The 18,820-nt window shown below is 42.6% G+C and overlaps 1 protein-coding gene across 3 annotated transcripts in view; it reads right to left on the minus strand.

Moving 5' to 3' along the window:
• Window positions 1–18,820, minus strand: part of BMPR2 (bone morphogenetic protein receptor type 2) — a 626,887-nt gene that overhangs the window by 106,422 nt on the left and 501,645 nt on the right. For 2 of the 3 annotated variants that reach the window (XM_085648967.1, XM_085648965.1), the window contains 2 exons: window positions 14,492–14,606; window positions 13,531–13,694 (listed from right to left, as the gene is read on the minus strand). In XM_085648967.1, coding sequence (XP_085505093.1) covers window positions 13,531–13,694; window positions 14,492–14,606 — 279 coding nt within the window. The remainder of the gene's footprint in view (window positions 1–13,530; window positions 13,695–14,491; window positions 14,607–18,820) is intronic. The other variant, XM_085648966.1, reaches the window with a different exon arrangement.

The following is an 18,820-nucleotide window of genomic DNA, read 5'->3' on the forward strand; positions in this document are numbered from 1 at the left end:
GTCATGGAGAGGAAGGAACTGACAACAGCTTAAAGGTGTGGTGTGTATATGTGGCTCTGCTCCATTAATTCTGGGGTAGTGCTGAGCCAAAATGGAGATGCAGAGTACTAGCAGTGCACTGGAGCAATGGTGAATAAAAGTTTCTGAATCCTATCTAGTGCCGGAGGAGTATTCCAAGATGAAGAATCTGAAGTTAGCAGCATCCATCAGAATAAGAAATATTTTCAGATTTTAATAAAAGATGTGCTGCAGGGTAAAAGACAATCTCTGGTACTAATGGAACAGTAGGTGTGTTATAAGAATCTAATTCTGAATTCTCCTGCACCAACAACATGAACTTGTTATTTTCTTCAGTTTTCTTCTAGTCTTCCTATGATCTTACTTTCTCTTAACAGAAGGAGAATCTTTCAAAGCAAGCTCCAGTACCAAAAGCGAAAAACGTATCACCCATCATTTTAGGATTTGTGGGGCAGGTACAGGGTCACAGTATCTCAGGCAGCACAGAAGAAAAGTTTGACTTTAGTAAAATCCAGAATATTGCTGGGTGAATTAACTGAGGGAGAATGTTTTATGATCTGGTGGCGAGCATCTTAGCAAATGAGTTACAGTCAATATTTATTAAGGACATGGGACAGAGGTTCTTGATTTCAAGGGGGTCTTTTCCTTCTTTTGGCATTACTATTATAGTGGCTTTAGCAGCCTCCCTAATATGGTACCTTGTAAAAGATACAAGGCTCCGGAATTATAGATAAAAGTCTGGTTTATTGGAGAAACTGCACAGCACATCCAACGATGCAGGTAAGAAGCAGTAACTGACAAAACAGCCCCCTGGAACATGGAATCCAAAACGTACAACGCAGGTACATGGTTCCATGTTCCAATAAGGACTAGAGCAGAAAAGGAAAATGTAGGACAGAGGAAAAAGGAGAAAAGAAATGGAAAATGTAACATCTCACCGCTAAAAGAAGAAAACTGAAAAAGCTACGGAAAACAAAAAGGAGAAAATACGAAGGCAAAATCAAGACAAATATCTAGCAGGTAACACATTTGGTCTATTATTACTCTTAACTCTGGATGCCACAGATTGAGCATAATGAGAACACCATGGAAAAACATCTTCTCTGTCAATGGTGGGCTCGGGCTCGTGAGATTTACACCTGGCAACCCTTCTTATGTTCCACACTCTTCCATCCGGAGAAATCACAGAGTTTTTGCAAACCTTAACAATTTTAATAGTAAGACCGAACTTGGAAATACCTTTGGCCAAAAATCCAGGTTTTTTAATCCTAACCCATTCCCCAACGGTAAAGTCAGGAACCTTTACATTCATGTTGGAGTCAAACAAAGCTTTCCTCTTGCCCTGCTTCGCTTCCAAACGCTTAGCAACAAGATCCAAATCAACACCATCAACAGCCTTATTAACTTTCTTGATCCCCCACTGACAAATATCAGAAATGGGTTCTCTGCCCTTCAAAAGTATGAAAGGGCTTACTCCAGTAACCGAGTGAGGGGTGATGCAGTACATCCATAACCTTTTCCTTACCACATCCCTCCAGGACTCACTGGACTTACAAGCAGCATCAATGCCATCCTTTAGAACCCGGTTGAACCGCTCCACTTGGCCATTCTCCCTTGGCTCATAAAGTGATGTGGTTAAATGTTTAATTCCACACATGCATAGGAAACTCTCCATCTCTTGTGATATAAGTTGTACCCCGTTGTCCGTCACAAGGACCTCCTGGGACCCCTCGCGTGCAAAAACTTCTTTGAAGAAAGTAATAATGACTTGAGTAGTGGCACTTGCCACAAACTTAACCTCTGGCCATTTAGCATGGTAATCAATCATGACCAGAGCAAAACATGCATTAAAAGGAAGATGGTTAAATGGGCCCGAAATGTCGAAGGCCACTTTTTGCCAAGGAAATCAAGGCCACGGAACAGGTTTGAGAGGAGCAGAGGAAACCCTTAGCATCTTGTCACTATTTATGCACTCAGGACACTCCCTAACTGTTCTATCAACCATTTTGTCAAGTCCAGGCCACCACAAATTAGCCCTAATAAGGAGTTTCATAGAAGACATACCAAAATGTCCTTGGTGAGCAAGTGACAGAATCTTACTTTGCATGGAAACTGGAGGAATAATCTTTCCTCCTTTGAAAAGTAGACCCCATCCTCTTCGATCTGGTCAGAAACTTGGCAGAAAGGGGCAGTATCAGGAGAGGCGGAATTTTCCTTAGGCCACCCTTTTTAGGTCTCGGGACCATCCGGTCTGCCGAAGGCAGAACCGGAAGTCGAGAGATTTAATGACTTGGAGAAGAGGGGCTTGAACCCGCCCCTCTTCTCCCCTGTTCTCCATTGGCTGGCCTCTTGAATGCTGGCCAGCCATTGGAGAAGAGGTCAGTCATTCCGATTAGGCCCCGTCCTTTTCGGATCGGGGGGCGTGTTTTTTGCAAGAAGTCTCATTCTCTCCCCCAGCCAATGGCTGGAGGAGAGAAAAGACAAACACGCCCCCGAATCCGAAAACGCCGCTGCCTTTCTCCGAGGCATTTCTGCTCTGCCTCGGAGAAAGGCGGTGGTGTCTTCCGGTGCCCTCGGCTTGTTCCTCTTTACTTTGTATTTGTAAATGTGCCACAGCTGAATGAGACGTTTAAGGATGACATCGCGACATTATGCAGAGAAGCACCACGTTGAGCGTCTGAAGGTTATCACGACATCATTCCAGAGAAATGCTGCTTTGAACGCTCGGCACTCAGCTGTGGCCCTGGAGAAGCGCCATGCCGGACTGGGAAGGTGGCCGTGCGTGCCTACGAGGCGCTAGATTGCTTAACATCCCGGAGAGGCGCAGCGCGGGAAGCCGGACTTTCTAACAATTCCGTCTGGGCAGCGAGCGGGGGTTTGAGGGGGGGAGGAAGGGGGGGTCGGAGGATTGGGTCGCAAGCAGGCAAAGTTTACTTAGAAAGGTTTATGGACCCTTAAAATGTGAGCAGAGCTCTGGGAACAAGGGCTCTCACTTACCCTTCACATACCCTTGAGCAAACCCCGGCCCGTCCCTTCCTTTGTGAGTGCGGTTTATGGCCGTGCATACAAAGCTGCGCTCATTTGCACCCAGGTGCCGCCGTTCCCAGGGGGTGCTGTCTTGGGGAGGGGGGGGGCGTGCTGGTGGAACAGGTTTGCGGTGGACAGGAACCGGGCCCCTCCCTCCACTGCAGGGCCTGTGTTGTGGGGGTACACTCTGCTCCCCCCACCCCAACCCCTTCTGGCTTCCACAAGCTCTCGCCTCTGGTACCTGTATGGAAACGAACCGAGAAGTGTGTCCTAAGATGGGTGAATGTACAGGCACTCACTCCCAGGCCCCAGACTTCACGTGCCAGTCAGTGCCTCCATTTCAAACGCGGCCACTGAAATCATATGGCACTAGATGACCACATTATTAGGCAGGTTAACACAATTATGCGGCATGATATACGATTATAGGCGAAATATGCAAACCGTTCGTTGGTATTATGATGCAATTTACGTATATATAAATTGTATTTGGCGCGTCCGACTTCTGTTCTTATACTCGGTTTCCGTTTCACGTTGCGTCACTCTTCAGGGTCCATGGAAACACCTCAGTGGGTCGGCAGCCGTGCTGACCGGTGTGCCACTTCTCCCACTTACGGAAAGTGTTTCTCAACAGAAAGTCTGGAATCTTCTCCCCCGAGGGGCGCAGAGGAGGCTCAAAACCCGCAAACGTCTGTAATGTTCTCCTCGAAAGTGGCAGTTTTTGTCCCGCGTGTTGGTCATCCTCTGCCTTCACCACCTGGGGAGCACCAGTGAGACAGGCGACCGGAAGTCAGCAGGGGCCGGTGGTGGGAGCGGTGAGTCAACAAATGAAGTAAAATCTACTGAAACGGCTTTTAAGTAGATCTCCGACCCCCTCCTGCTTAGTAAGCTCTCCACTGGAAAGGGGTAACACAGCCGCAAGAATTGACGAGTCACCACGGGAAACTCTGCAAAAATGTCTACCCCGACCCAGCTCTGCTTGCATCTCCGTTTAGGGTACGTGCTTTGCGGGGCTGGTCTTCCCTTCCTGTATCCTACCACGGAAATGCAAAGTCCGCTGTAGCTTAGGGCATGACCCGTGGCTATTCCACCGAGGTATAAACGCATATCTGACTAACAAGCATTTACAATGCAATGGTCTCGGCATTGGTAAAGTTAGAGCTATTGGCATTGCTTATGACATTATTTTTGTTTATGGTTTTGCTTTCAAAACATTTAAATAAACTGCATTGTTAAAAACAAAAACAAACAAAAATAACGTCATGAGCAATGCCAATAGCTCTAACTTTAACAATGCCGAGACCGTTGCATTGTAAATGCTTGTTTTAAACAGTCAAGAACAAGTTGAGATACAACGTCGTTATTCATTTCAGTCATCCATTCCTATTCAGACAGACTAGAAAATTCTTCTGAGACAAAATCCTTAACCGTAGCAACAATGTCTTCCTCTTGTTCATCATATAATGTACAGTCATCCGAACAAGGCAATCTGGAGAGGAAGTAGGCAGTGACATTACACCTGCCAGGGACATACACAACCTCAAAATCATACTCCTGTAATCTGGAGTAGAGCAATGCGAGCAGTAGAGTTCCATCCCACCCCATCCCCCGGAATAAAATTTCAACGAGGGGTTTATGATCCGTTCTCAGAAGAAACCGGTTTCCCCACACATAATTGCGGAAATGCTCTATGGCCCAAATACATGCTAATAACTCTCTTTCAAGAACAGCATACCTTCTCTCAGTAGCCGAGAGAGTTCTAGATGCGAACACCATTTATCCTTCCCAGAACACTAAGTACTCCTCCTAGCCCATAAAGACTGGCATCAACCGTAATGATGCATTTCTTATTCAAGCAAAAGGACTTGAGTGGGAGCATTCATAATCTCATTCTTGATTTGTTTAAAAGCGGTTTCCTGTCTGTCAGACCAAACAAACTCAGTGGATTTCCTGGCCAATTCTCTGAGGGCTCCATCTTGGTGGCAAAATTATGTATGAATTTGCTATAGTATTCACACAGACCAGCAAAAGAGAGGAGTTTCTCTCTATTGTCAGGTGAAGGTGCATTCATAAAGGCATCAACCAAAGACTTTTTGGCACCACACCTTCACCCGAAAGATACTCCACCGATTTGCGGAAACATTCGCATTTACCAGCTTAAAGTGTCAAACCACTCTCTCAATCTTAGGCAAACTTCCTTCACACGTTGGAAATGATCATCTTCACTCTTTGAAAAAATTAGAATATCATCCTGGAAGCATTTCACAAAATTACCAACATCCTTAAAAATGTAGCTCTTTGAAAAATGAATGCCGCCGACGCTAGGCTGAAAGGCATCCTTTTAAACAGAAATAATCCATGAGGAGTGATAAAAGAAGTGAAATGTTGGGAATCTTCAGTAAGCTCAATTTGGTGGTACGCAGAGTGAAGGTCAAGTGTGGAAAAAATACAGGCCCCATCCAACATCCACACCATCTCGTTAATATTAGGAAGTGGGTGACAATCAGCAACCAAGTTGGCGTTCAACGTTCTCATGTCAACACACAACCTAAGACTTTTGTCAGGCTTCTGCGTCAAAACAATTGGAGAAACCCATTCGGATGACTCAATCTCTTCAATTATCCCACCACTGAGCATATCATCTAACATAGATTTTAACTCAGCCCTTACACTGATGGGGACCCCCCCTAAGCTTTTGCTTGACGGGTATAGATCCTTCTCTTATTTTTATCCTATGGCTGAAACCTGTAAGCTTACCAAGCTCTTCAGAAAACACATCAGGAAAAGATTTGGTGAAATCATCAGCATAGGAAGCGGTTATCGCAAGAACAGACGGGTTCTTTCTACCTTGGAAATTGACACAATATCAAGATTGGCCTGGTCACGCCACCCCAGCACATTAACACCTTTGAAAGCTACATAAAGCTTAATAAAAGCACTGCTCTCTTTGAATTCTATGAGAACTTCTTTGAAACTTATAAAGTCAAAATTAGATCCATCAAAATTCTGTGCCACAATATCGGGTTCGCATAAAGAACTCAGATCAAGTAATTTCCCAAAAGATTCCAAGAAGTATTGCCTTGTGATAATTGTCCAAGGTGACCCAGAGTCTGCCATAAGTTCAAGATTCCTTCCAAGAATACAAACAATACATTTGGGAGGACCAATCTTCTCAGCTTTAGAATCATCAAATGAGTCACGAATAGAGACTACAATTCCAGCCTCTAACTCCGACTGGATATCATCACTCAAAGATAAGTCGTGAGAAATACAAGACATTTTCCTTTTGGAAAAATTGGAAATTGAAGCAGAAGAAGCACTTTTCTTAGTATTAGTATTTTTGCACATTTTAGAAAAATGGCCCATACATCCACATTTACTATACTCTTTCCCAATGGCGGGACAATGTGGAAAAGAGGCTATGTGACCAGTATTACCACATCTGTAACAGTAAAAACTTTTTTAATTAGTGTTATTCCTGAAATTTGCATTATATGGACCTTTGGAGGTACTAGGCGTGACACTGTTTACTTCACTTGAAATGGAAGGCTTACTCTCTTTGTTGAGAGACTTCATCCACTTTTCCGATTGTTCTAAAGCTTTGGCAGTGCTGATGGCAGTCTCTAAATTAGGGTCGCCCAAAATTCAAAGTTGCTCTTGAACTTTTTTGCTTCTCACATTAACAATGATTTGGTCCCTGATCATCTCATCAGTGATCAAACCAAAATTACAATGCAAAGACAATGCACGAAGGGCAGTAAGAAAATCATCAAAACATTCTCCCTCTTCTTGTGCTCTGGTGTAAAACTTAAACCTATTTAAAGCAACACTAGTAGTTGGTTTAAATCTGTTCTCAATGCGTAAGATGGCTTCATCATAGACATTATAATTAGGGCTCCCGGTTTTATGGTATTTATTTTTTTAACATTTCTGTATGTATTTATCCATATTTATTTTTTGGCCATTTTATCTGTATTTATCCATATTTATTTTGTGTTTTGCGTATAAATGAAGTTGAAAAACTGTACATTTCCATATTTATTTAACTGATAGACGCACACTCATACTTTGATGTCTGTTGTGTTTTAGCTATTTAAGCTGTCAATTACATAACAATACATCCTCTGGTAAATAATAGCATTATACCATAAGTGTATGTTGACATATGCCGTTATTTATATACATTTCATCCTGTTTTTTAATTTCCATGCTGTCCAAATGCTCAGCTGCTGGCCTAATACATCAAAGACAGCATGGAGAGTCACTTAAAAGGAGCAATATTTCTGTATTTATCCACTTTTAAAAATAAATGCAGACAGAAAACACATTGTTTTCTGTCTGTATTTATCTGTAAAAATCCTTAAAAACGGGAAACAGGGAGCCTTAATTATAAATCACCCCTGGACCTGACAGGAGGAAGAGTTCTGTAAACCACTTGACCCTCAGAACCTACATTATGAAGGAAAATGTATTTCTTTCTCTCGGCAGACATGCGTTCACCATCAATAGCTTTCAAATAAGTGATAAACTCTTCTTTCCATCTTGTCCACGGTATAGGTGGTTCTCCTTTACTCTGCAGAAATTTAATTGGGGGTTCAAACTACATAGTTATAATATAAGTACATAAAACAAAAGCAGAGTAATATTGTGTACAAAGTAAATGCAAAAATGAATATGTGGCTGTCAGAAAGGAATAATATTGTGGAGGAACACCCTAAAAACTTTAAAATGAAACATAAAATATTTATCCTTCGAATGAAAGGTGTATAAAAGTCAAGGTGTGCCTGTAACCGTTAAAACAGGCTGAGAATGAGGTATCCAGGAATCCGTGTACAATAGTAAAGTATGGTGTGCATGTCATCGTAGTAAGAACAGGTAAATGCAGGCTGAAAGTAAGGTGTGTACAAAAAAAAATAATCACATTGTAATAGTAATATATGGCGTGCCTATCACCGTAGTAAGGACAGGCATCCCATCGTATTAATAGCTGGAGCCGACCGCAGAACAAATCAGACGCTGTTGTTAAATAGTGAAAAGCGCTCGAAGAAATGAGTGCTCATTGCAGACTCGATAGTTTCTTCTGCCGTCAGGAAATTCTGTGAATTTCAAAATGGCCACCATCGTAATGACGCACAACGTGGCCGGCGTAAACAGGAAAATCACAGTGACGCGTAGTTTAGAAACGTCGACGTTGTGGTTTCCGAGCAACAGGAACAGCAGGGCACTTAGCCAGAAACGTGGAGAAGTACACGTCAGGGCGTCTGGGCAACCGTTACTAAGGACGGAAACAACGTCACAGCGGGAAAAGACGGAGATGGCGGTTGAAGACATGAAAGATGCAAAAATTAATAAAATTCGCTGGACACACCTCAGAATCGCGAAAACAATGCGGTTTTCACCAGAGTACATCGGATTTCCATCAGGGTCAAGCAAAACATGGGCGAAGAGCATTCAGAGGGTAAGATTTAGGGTTCGAAATACGCCGCTGCACCTTTGCTGTAGGAGTATGTAGCATGCGAAGTCCTCAAAGATCGTTGCCACTTGTAAAAGATACAAGGCTCTGGAATTATAAAGTCTGGTTCATTGGAGAAACGGCATGGCACAGCACATCAAACGATACTGCTTCTTACCTGCAACTGACAAAACAGCCCCCTGGAACATGGAATCCAAAATGTACAACACATGTACATGGTTCCATGTTCCAATAAGGAATAGAGGCATTGTAATTTATATCAGTTCAATAAATTCAATAAACAGAAAAAGTGTTATCGGCGAAGGTTGCGCCCGTCCTCATGTGGTCATCTGGTTCGGCTAGGTTTCAGAAACCTATGCCTGAATATATACTTTTCAAATCCATTGCGTTTTATTGATTGACAACAACTGAATGAATTAATATCTTTTACATTTCAAGCCCTGAAGAAGTTCGATTGTGGACGAAACACGTTGGCTGTTTTGAATTTTTTAAAGAACATGAATAAAGAATAACTTTTAACATTGCAAGATTTGATCAACTTCTTTCGTTTGGGAAAACGACTATCTACTAAAAACCATCTACATTATGGATATGGTCTAAACAGTGACTTACATGTTTAATTAACTATCATAAGAGTGCAGGGCTATTTTGTATATATTGTTGTAGAGTGTACAAGAAATCTTTCCTGTCTCTCTAGTTAGGACCTGGGGGATTGTGTCCTAAGCCCTTTTTGCACCTAATTTGTTGTATGTTATTATTTGGGACGTTAGGACTAGTGCAGACACCAATCCTTTAATCCCCATCTTAAGGAGCAACCTGGGGGGGGTATGGTGATGACTCTGCTGACACAGCTCAAGGATAAAACAACTTTGTTATCCTTACAAAAGGCTCCCGGTACGTATAAAAATATGAAAACATAAAAAAGATTCTTTGTCACAATAGTCCCAACAAACTACATTTATGATGACATTACAGCAGCTATCAAAAGCTCTATGTCCAAGTGACATCTTACTGAAAACCTCACAAATGGAATAGAAAGAGGAAAGGGTTGCATAGTGATATGGAGGATACAAATAATATGAATGCCATTTTACAGAATATGCACTACACTGAACAGACTACCAACTGGCACAGGAGGAGCAAGAGCATTGGATAATAGGTATTAAAAATGGGTAGCATACCGGACAATCGGTACTTGAACATTTGCATTAGAGAACGCTAGCAAAACCTAATGATCGTACCTGAAAAGTCTGTGCATTCCTATAGGCCAATCACCCACCCTGCATTGCCTGGCCCAAATACCGGACAGCAGTTTCTGATGGTGGGATACAATGGCGGACCTCTGAATGTACTATTGAGCCACACAACTGCTGGAGATCAATGATTGGCTGATGGGGAGGGAGGTGCAGGTTGCATCATGTATCTGGCCTCTGTGGCTTCCAGGGCTGAGACCACATAGGTTTTTTGACCTTAGGTGACATATGGGAAGATGACCACATTAAGTCCATTCAGGGCCGTCAGGCACAGTACTTCCTTTCTAAATCCTAATTTGGTAAAAGAGGATTTCACCAATGTCTGCAAATCAGGCACGTACTTGCTGTGTATAATGACGCCTTGAAGCCCTCCCAGAGTACATTTTGTTAGAAGCTCAACTGCTGAGGGGTGTGTTAGGGGGGTGGGGGTTGAGTGTGGAGGGAGAGTCATGCTCTGCATTGAAATCTGCTACGCTCTGGCCAAAAAGCAACCTCTAGAAGGTTTGTGAGCTCATTTCACAAGAGCTAAAGCTGTGACCACTGCGCCATCTCATGGAGTTCCGGTCCTGGACATCTGCTGGGCAGCAATGTGGGCTTCCCTGCACAACCTGCGCAAGTTCCCCCATACATTACTGTCTGGATAGTCAGGTCAGTAGGGATGGGCACCTTGCCCGTTAGGTCCTGCAGGACTTCCTTGTTTCAAATTGGTCCGCAGACCTACCAGCGGTAATGGTATTGCTTGGGTAACTATTCAAAGGTAAGGAATCTAATGCTAGACGTCTCTGTCAGATGAACCAGTTACTTACCTTCGATAACACCTTATCTGGTAGAGACTAGATCTAGCCGCATATTCCTTACCGACCCACCCATCCTTTCCCGCACTGCGAACCGATATCTAGGGACAGGGCTAATCCCTTTCTGGGCAATAGTTTTCCACACCAGTGGCCAGTGCTCTTAATGGCTCTGTGCTTCTGGCGTGGAAAATCGTGAAAAAACAGACGTTAGTGCGCCTAGTTGGCGCCTAAATTGGTGCCACAGACGTCACTTCCAGAGCGGACAACGCACGGGGAGCTGAACGCCACATACCAGCGCGTAAGGCTCGCGAAAAATCTTCCGGAACCAGTCTGACGCCTAGGGAAAGGGAAGGAATCAGCAGCTAGACATCAGATATTGGTTATCCAAAAAAAAAAAAAAAAAGGTGTAAGGATCGACTTTTAAGTTGCATCTCTGCTAAAGAGATCTTGCCTAAATGAGATCAGTGTAACCTTGTGGAATAAGCTACAATCTAACCAGAAGGCAGTTTGCGTTTGACAAAGCTATCCTTCTGATAAGGACCTGTCTGGGGAGAATCTTGCCTTTGAGCTGGAGTCAAAGGCACCACACAATCAATGGCAAATATATTTAGTAAAGTCAGAGTAGTGGCTATCAAACCCTATTGGGATAAGGGGCACAAAGTTACGTTTGATTCTTTACCTTTGAAATAAATTATGTCAAACTCGACCTCAGAAACATTTTTCAAGCTCTCACCGTTTTGAGGGAAACGCATTAGCTTATTACGGTAAATCACTAGTGCCACAAAGAGCAGACCAGACACCCTAGGGTATGAATGGCCACACCACGCCTTTAAGTTCCAAGTAGGCTAGTCAACCGTTTTTTCGGGGCTTGCGTCAACCTGCTTCTCAGTAACAAAAATAAACAAAGGATGAAAGAAGACATGGCAGTTCTAGCAGGGGGTGTGTGGTGCCAATTAGTGGTATGGCCAAGTTTACCTGCGTCTTTACTAATTAACAAACAGGCTTGAATTAAAGTCTACAAATTAATTGTTGCAGCTGGAGACTGGGGCCTTGACAGAGCACAGTTGTGAGTTGTAATGTCCCCTCTACCGTATCCTTGTGACAGCCCTGGTTCCAAGACCATTCCAGTCACAGGAGCAAGCAGAATACTCTACGATGCAAGTGAGATACCAAGCAGTAGATTAAGAACCTGCACAACGAAAGACTACCAAAGAATAAAGTATACCACAGATACACATCCTTTTCTTCTTATGGATAGCCCACAGATGGCACAATAATTGTGCAAAGCCAAATGGGATGATGGGCGGAGTTTTGAACATTGCAAGCACTCACCCCGTCAACTGATCTGGGTTTAATCCATCATCATTCTTTAGCTCACTCCGCCAACCCAGTTCAGACATGGCCATATGCAAATCAATCTGACCCTGTGCCTCATAGGAACAGTCCAGCCCGAACTGCCAAGCCATGTCTTCCCTGGACCGGAAACAAGCATCCTGGGACCGGTTTCTGGCTAATCAGCCGTCATCAGCCAGGCTAGCTTGAATCCAGTGGCAAAGTGAGCAAGGGACCGACGTCTGGGCATACCCGGTCGACTGTTCCCATGAGGTACAGGGTCAAGACTGATTTGCATGGCTGGGTTCACACTGGAATGGAAGGTGAGCAAAAAAACGATGGATTTAGGCCCAGATCTCTGTACTGGGATGAATGTATGACATTGTTCTGCATTCTGTCCATCAACTGTTGTTTTTGCATTTGTCATCCAGAGTGGGATGGGTATGCCCAGACGTGGGTCCCGTGCTCTCCATGCCGCTGGAATCAAGCTATCCTGGCTGAAGAGGGGTGAAACCCCGAAACTGGTCCTAGGATGCTTGTTTCCAGTCCAGGGAGGACCTGGCTTGGCAGTTCGGGCTGGACTGTTCCTATGAGGCACAGGGTCAAGACTGATTTGCCTCTGGCTGGGTTTAAACTGGAATGGCATGGTGAGCAAAACAACGATGGATTTAGGCCAGATCTCTGCACTGGGGTGAATGTATGACATTGTTCTGCATTCTGTCCATCTACTGTTGTTTTTGCATTCGGCACAATAATTGTATCATTAGAATAGCAGTCGTCAGTTTTGGAAAGAAATGGGTCATGCCACCACATACATAGATTTCTGTTTTTGTGAGCATCATTTATTTGAGCAAAAACGTTTTTTGATATTTTTGCAAAGAAACTGCTTGTTTTTTAACATTTATCTTGTAGAAAATTCTAGTGTATTTAACTCCAACATAGGAGTTTATGCTCTCATTTTAAAAACGTGGCTCATACACACTTGTAACGTTCATTAGCCACACAACTTTTAAAGTCAAGGCACAGATTTGTGTGTGATGCTTTTTAAAATTCACAATTTGAATGACCTTTATTCACCACTGCTGAACCACTGCTAGGATACTAATACTCTGGCAGAATACCAATCTGCGGCACACATTAACATATGCTGACACGTACATACTCAACAAGGCCTCAATTTCGACCACACGGAGGAGCAACATTTATCAATATTAGAACTCAGCAGCCAGAAATGAATGCAATCCTACAGACTAGCGGGTTTACAGGTAGGCAACAGGGGGCACAACGTGGAACACTCAATACATTTGATCCTTGCTATCTGTTTAGTGATCCAACTTGCCAACCCGGTATTTATGCGCCATCTTCCCCTCGTTAAAATTTAGAATGCACCGCTTCACTTCATCCTGTCATGCATGGTATGCCACGTAGACTTAACTTGATCACAAGATTTACTCAAATTATCTGGGCACCACAGGACCCCTCCGGTGAGTATGAGGAATGTGAGAGGCGCCATCTCTGGTCTAGTACTAATCATTCCGAGGTAACTGGGCACATATCTCACTGCTTGTTCAAATGAGGATGAAAACGATAGAAGCATCGAGATTGCTTAGTGTAGCTTGCAAGATAAGCTCACCTCACTAATGGCCGCATTGTCTTCATCTCCAGGACGTACCAGCCTGTTTCCAGTTAACTTCATTGAGAGTCCAAAGTCGCTGATGACGCACGTTCCGTCGTTCTTCACTAGAACGTTGCGGCTGTTCATGTCTCGATGAGAAATAGCTGGTTTGTAATTATCTGCTTAAAAACAGTAATGGGCACCGTTATGCACTGAATGGGCAGATTTCAGGGCAGGCTACTGTTTAAGAACATTGCTTCCAACTATCAGAATTCATACATCTGTATGGCTTCCAGGCTAGGGGGTCAATACTTACATACAACTGGCGAACCATGTATTGAATTATTCATGTATATCCTTACGCCGAGGAAAGGAGAGTGTAAGGGCTATATACGATGCTTAGGAAGTCTTTGGAAGCTATCTTCCAATACATATATAGTACCTCAAATGAAAACTCCTCGTGTTTCCCTCTTTTCCATTACAAGGGAGTTCTACTTTTACTGCCTTCGAGAAAAAACTGGGACACTGCGCTGGTTCTCTACGCCTTCCTCCTTATTAATAGCACTGTCATATCTGCTGGTTTTTAGCTCGTAAAAATAGCAAGACCAGTCACTCTCCGTTCTTACTGCATTAAGCATTTGTATCAACATCTTTGTTAGGTGTAAATTAAAATATTTCAACTGCTAAGTATGCAGATCATTTTTATTGACCACTCCAGCAAATTGTCGATTTTTAAACCACCTATGCTCAAAACCCATATTAACCTCTCCCCTTTATTGGGCTCCGTCCACCAGTGACTCAAACGTGAAATCCCGACCCTCCAGGACCAGTACAGGCAAGGTCCTGAATCCCACCACCAATTACACCATAATATCTCCTGCGTGATTTGACAAAGTACTGTGCATATGGCTGGGAAGTGGGTGCGACTAGTCTTCTCTTCAACGTGCATACATTTGAGATTTATCATGCCTCGTCTTACCTCCCCGCAATAACTCTGTGTGCAGGTATGCCAGGCCCCTGGTAACAGAATGGGCCAAACGGCAAGAGCTCAACCAGTCGTTGGTCTGTACACTTAGATACTTGCACAAGGAACCCTGTGGATAAAAGAAAACGTCATTGTTTTCAAATGCGTACAAACCATTCACATTAGAACAAATTTACATGACAACGAATTAGCAAAACATTGCTGAAAATGAAATTCAACTCTACATAAATACTTGTTATAGTGATCCTATGAAATGTGCCTAGAGTTTATTCTTGCCTAGGCACTTTCCATGATAAAGGGTGGGACTAAAAATAAACCCAAAATTCAAACAAGCACCCACAAAACTAACAGCTTAAAATGTCATTGTATTGTATAATGAAGAGCGCTTCAATGCTTTTACACCGTTTGTCAAAAGTAAATTTACTTGATGGCGCAATTATGGTTAAGTGCAAAACTTTTTCAAATCATCGCCAGGATCGTTTACTGTCTTTATTGTAACTCTCATTACTGACTTGCACAACCAGCCATCACAGCTAATTCATATACTTTGAACATAATCTCTTCGTGTCCAACCCAAATAGAATGTGTCAGAACCGCATCAGGAATGAGGAATCCTCACAAATTATAAACATTGAGCCCACGGTAAAAGTCAAGTGGTCATCATAGTAGAAGAGGCTTAGAGGAGGACTTACTGATCACCACAGGAAAAATGTGGTTCCCTTCCTAATGCTTCTAACCATTACAAAAGGCCCTAGTAGCCTCAAAAAATGACCACTGCTAGTCTTCACCAGAATGTTGCGATACGTTTAAAAAAAAAAACGAATCAAATAGAATCCATATTGGGAATGTTCTGAGGTTACCTAAAGTTAAAAAGTGATTGCATCACAAAGTAACAAGCGAAGCGTTGTAAACCTCATAACCAGAACATTACATAAAGGAAAAGCAAACTCTAGCATTGATTACTCCACATGGTTTTAAAAAAAAGCTAATTTAAATTAAACCTGCACACTTAAAACAAGAACTAGTGAATTATGGCCCACTTGGGCAGACTTTTGTCTTCAACACACCCCACCTTTCCATCTGGAAAGGATTTGTCACTAAGACGACTAATGTTTTTTTTAAAGCATTTTTCTAGGTTATTGGCACTTGGGCTCAACAGTTATTTCCTATCAGGGGATGACAGGCCTAAGGAAGCTTTATTGTTTACAAATGTAGGGTGTAGCCCGACAGGACAAATTTGTCCCGATGAGCCATGCATGAGCACCATGAGGGTCGAAACATCAACATTGTAAACCCGTGAGGCTGAATGAAAAGCATACGGGAAAGAGTCTGATGGACAACTACAGTCTTCTGCATTTGAACTAGATTTGGCTTGGACTATGTTTGCATGAAAACTGCCTAAATATATTCACTCACCCACACCTGTGCACTGAGATGTTGTTACAACGGCAGCATCATAATTAGCTATATAATGTATATGGACAAGAAATATATGCAGACATCATGCTAATACCTAAACAAATACCCATTTGGCCTTCTAGGTAATCTACTCAGAATATGTTCCAACTGTTGTAGGTGTGGACAAACTATTTTGTAAGATAAATGTTGCCTTAAAAGGACGTAGGTACAAGGTATACCAAATACCTTGTACTGGCAAACAGTAGAAACTTTAATTATGAGCAATATAGCCTTGAGAATCGATATTTATCTGTTCTATAGAAAACCCAGGTTCCCAGACATAGTGAGGGCGAGCCCTTTTACATTTATTTGGAATTTAGTTCCCTTTGCGTCATTCGCAAATATGAGCTCCGTTTATCAACTCTATTGCCGTAACTCTGCCTTCAAGATCTAAAGTAATCATAGAAAATAAGGACATAGGTCCTGCAGGAGAGGCTGTGACAGACCACTTAAAAATAGCACATACACTCTTCTATGACATTACTCTAAAAAGAGAGGATGATGGTGCTATAGGTCGGCCGTTTCAGAAGCATGTGGAAAAGGAAAGGAAGAAATATGTATTGGGATTGTGCACCTCCAATTGCAAATCTCAACTACTGACAATGCTTTTCTAAGATTGGTAAGTGGAAGGTATCTTGGATGCAGTCAAGTCTTCCATGTGCATGCCTCCAAGATCATGTACAAAGATCCCATTACAAGGAAATGTTCAGTTCTCAAAATCTAAGGATCAGTTTGATGCCACTGATATTCTTGGGGACAGGAAAATAGCAGTTAAAATCTCAGTCCATCCTGGTTTGCTAATATAATTTCAACTGCTCCCATAAGACTGTATTGATTCTCTGCTTGAAGGACACAAAGGAGAGATTGAAGGATGGTTCAGTCAATAAGCATCTTTGATGTTGTCGAACAGGCATTTGCCTTGAGTAATGAGCAACTGCTAATAATGATAGGACAAAATTCTTCCTCAGACTCAGAACATATGCTTGAAAATCAAAGAACTTAGAAACACTACGTTGAGAAAATGCAGTTCGTAGTAGTTGGGCAAGTACGTAATAGCGGCTAGGAGGCCTGTTTATCGCACAAACCAAATGTTGCCCACCTCAAAATGGTTCGCCACCAATTTGAACCATAAATTCTACAAGTTTATCTGATGACATTGTGACATGCATAAAAGAGCTGTAAAGATTTTAGAAAATCATTAAGTCATACTAGATACATAGCTCTGGATAAGACAACCCGAAACATCATATATGGTGGTTTGGGGGTGAGGGTATGTGTATTCATTCTCGAAAAAATACAACATTTTGAGAGTAAAATAATGAATTGCAATGTATATCACGTTTTTGAATAACGTGTCTCACAGTGTATATATGTGTTAATAGATGTAATGTTAATAATATTGTTAATAAGTAATGCAAGTCAGGTTTGTATACATCTGCAGCCCTGAAGAAGTTCATAACTGGGGGACATGTGTTGGCTGCACAAAAGGTTCTTTCCTCAACTATAAAATGATGCTAGAATAAAGGCCAGCATAAACCAAGGAAATCACCTCTCGATTCATCTTTTTGCGATAGAAATAGCATTTGGCTGAGTTATATTGTTTGCTTTAAAGTTACCTCTCAGCTTCTGTTTAAAAAAAAAAAAATAGTTGGGCAAGTAGCTGATCATGGTTTGGAATTACGTTTGCACTTTTTTTCTTTTAGAATGCTACCAGGCATTAAAAGCTTGGAAAGGCTGGTAAGTCCACTGCTGCGGAGTGCAAATAAGTACAATAATAGCACTTAGGGGCTTAAACATAATGAAACTGGCCTTACATTTTTGGTCAGGTGAATGTCGTGTGAATTGTAGATTAGCATCCATACATGCCTCTGCATATGAAATAATAGCTATTCATTGCCCTGGCTCGTGTGTCCTACAACTACTTCAAGGCAGCTCTGTGCCTTCTGAGATTCAAAAGAATAAGTGGTCTGTTGACCTGTTGAATCTCAGTGAAGAAACTCTACAAATTGGCCCGCTTTCTCCTAAAATGTTTGCAAAATTTTATTAGCCGTTACTTTGTGTAAAAAAAGGACAAGGATTCATTTATGGACATTTCCATGAATGAGCCATGGTCAGAGCAGATGGACAAAGAACTACATATTTTCTTTCTTCAGGGTGATGGTGAAAGGAAGAACAGTAAGCAATATCCTCACATTGCCGAAACATTCATCTGCAGATCTTTTATAGAATTGTAGTATGAAAATGATGCAGGATTTTCACTCTGTTGTCAGGGAAGCACAGATCTGTGTTCACCTTTGGTTCCTTTACATGAATAGGCGAGAAGGCAAACAATTGCTTTTAAAATCTAACATGGAGAAAAACACAAATCATGCAGTGAAAACTGAGGAGGGGCTTGCCTGGAACCAAGGTGGCTGTGACTTTGAGGTTCTGGATACTGACTGCTTTTCTGGCTGTTCCCAAATGCACGGACACACGGAGACCTGCGAAGTGTTGCTATTGAGAGGAGAAGCAGCAGACTCGCCGTTTGGCATCTTTGAGTGAGTGGGGGATGTGTACTGCTGTGGCAGCGCTGGTCCCTTGACCTGAGCTTTTGAGAGCGCAACATGCAGGAGGTGTGCCAGTTGGGGCAGGCCCAGCTCACAGTGTTTCCTTACTTGTTGTGGAGATGTATCACCAGTGGGGTGCAAAAGAGTAGTGAAGGCTGCACCCCCTAGGCTTAACCATGGGCAAAGATTAGACTCCTGCATGGCTGGGTAGCATGATGGCAGGAACCTGAGCACTGAGGCTATGAGATCCAACTTCAACAGATATTAGCCACCAGGTATCGCTTATGGGGTATTGGAACCTCTCGTACCTTTGCCACAG

Source organism: Triturus cristatus, chromosome 3_2 (genome assembly GCF_964204655.1).
Source record: "Triturus cristatus chromosome 3_2, aTriCri1.1, whole genome shotgun sequence".
NCBI lineage: Eukaryota > Metazoa > Chordata > Amphibia > Caudata > Salamandridae > Triturus > Triturus cristatus.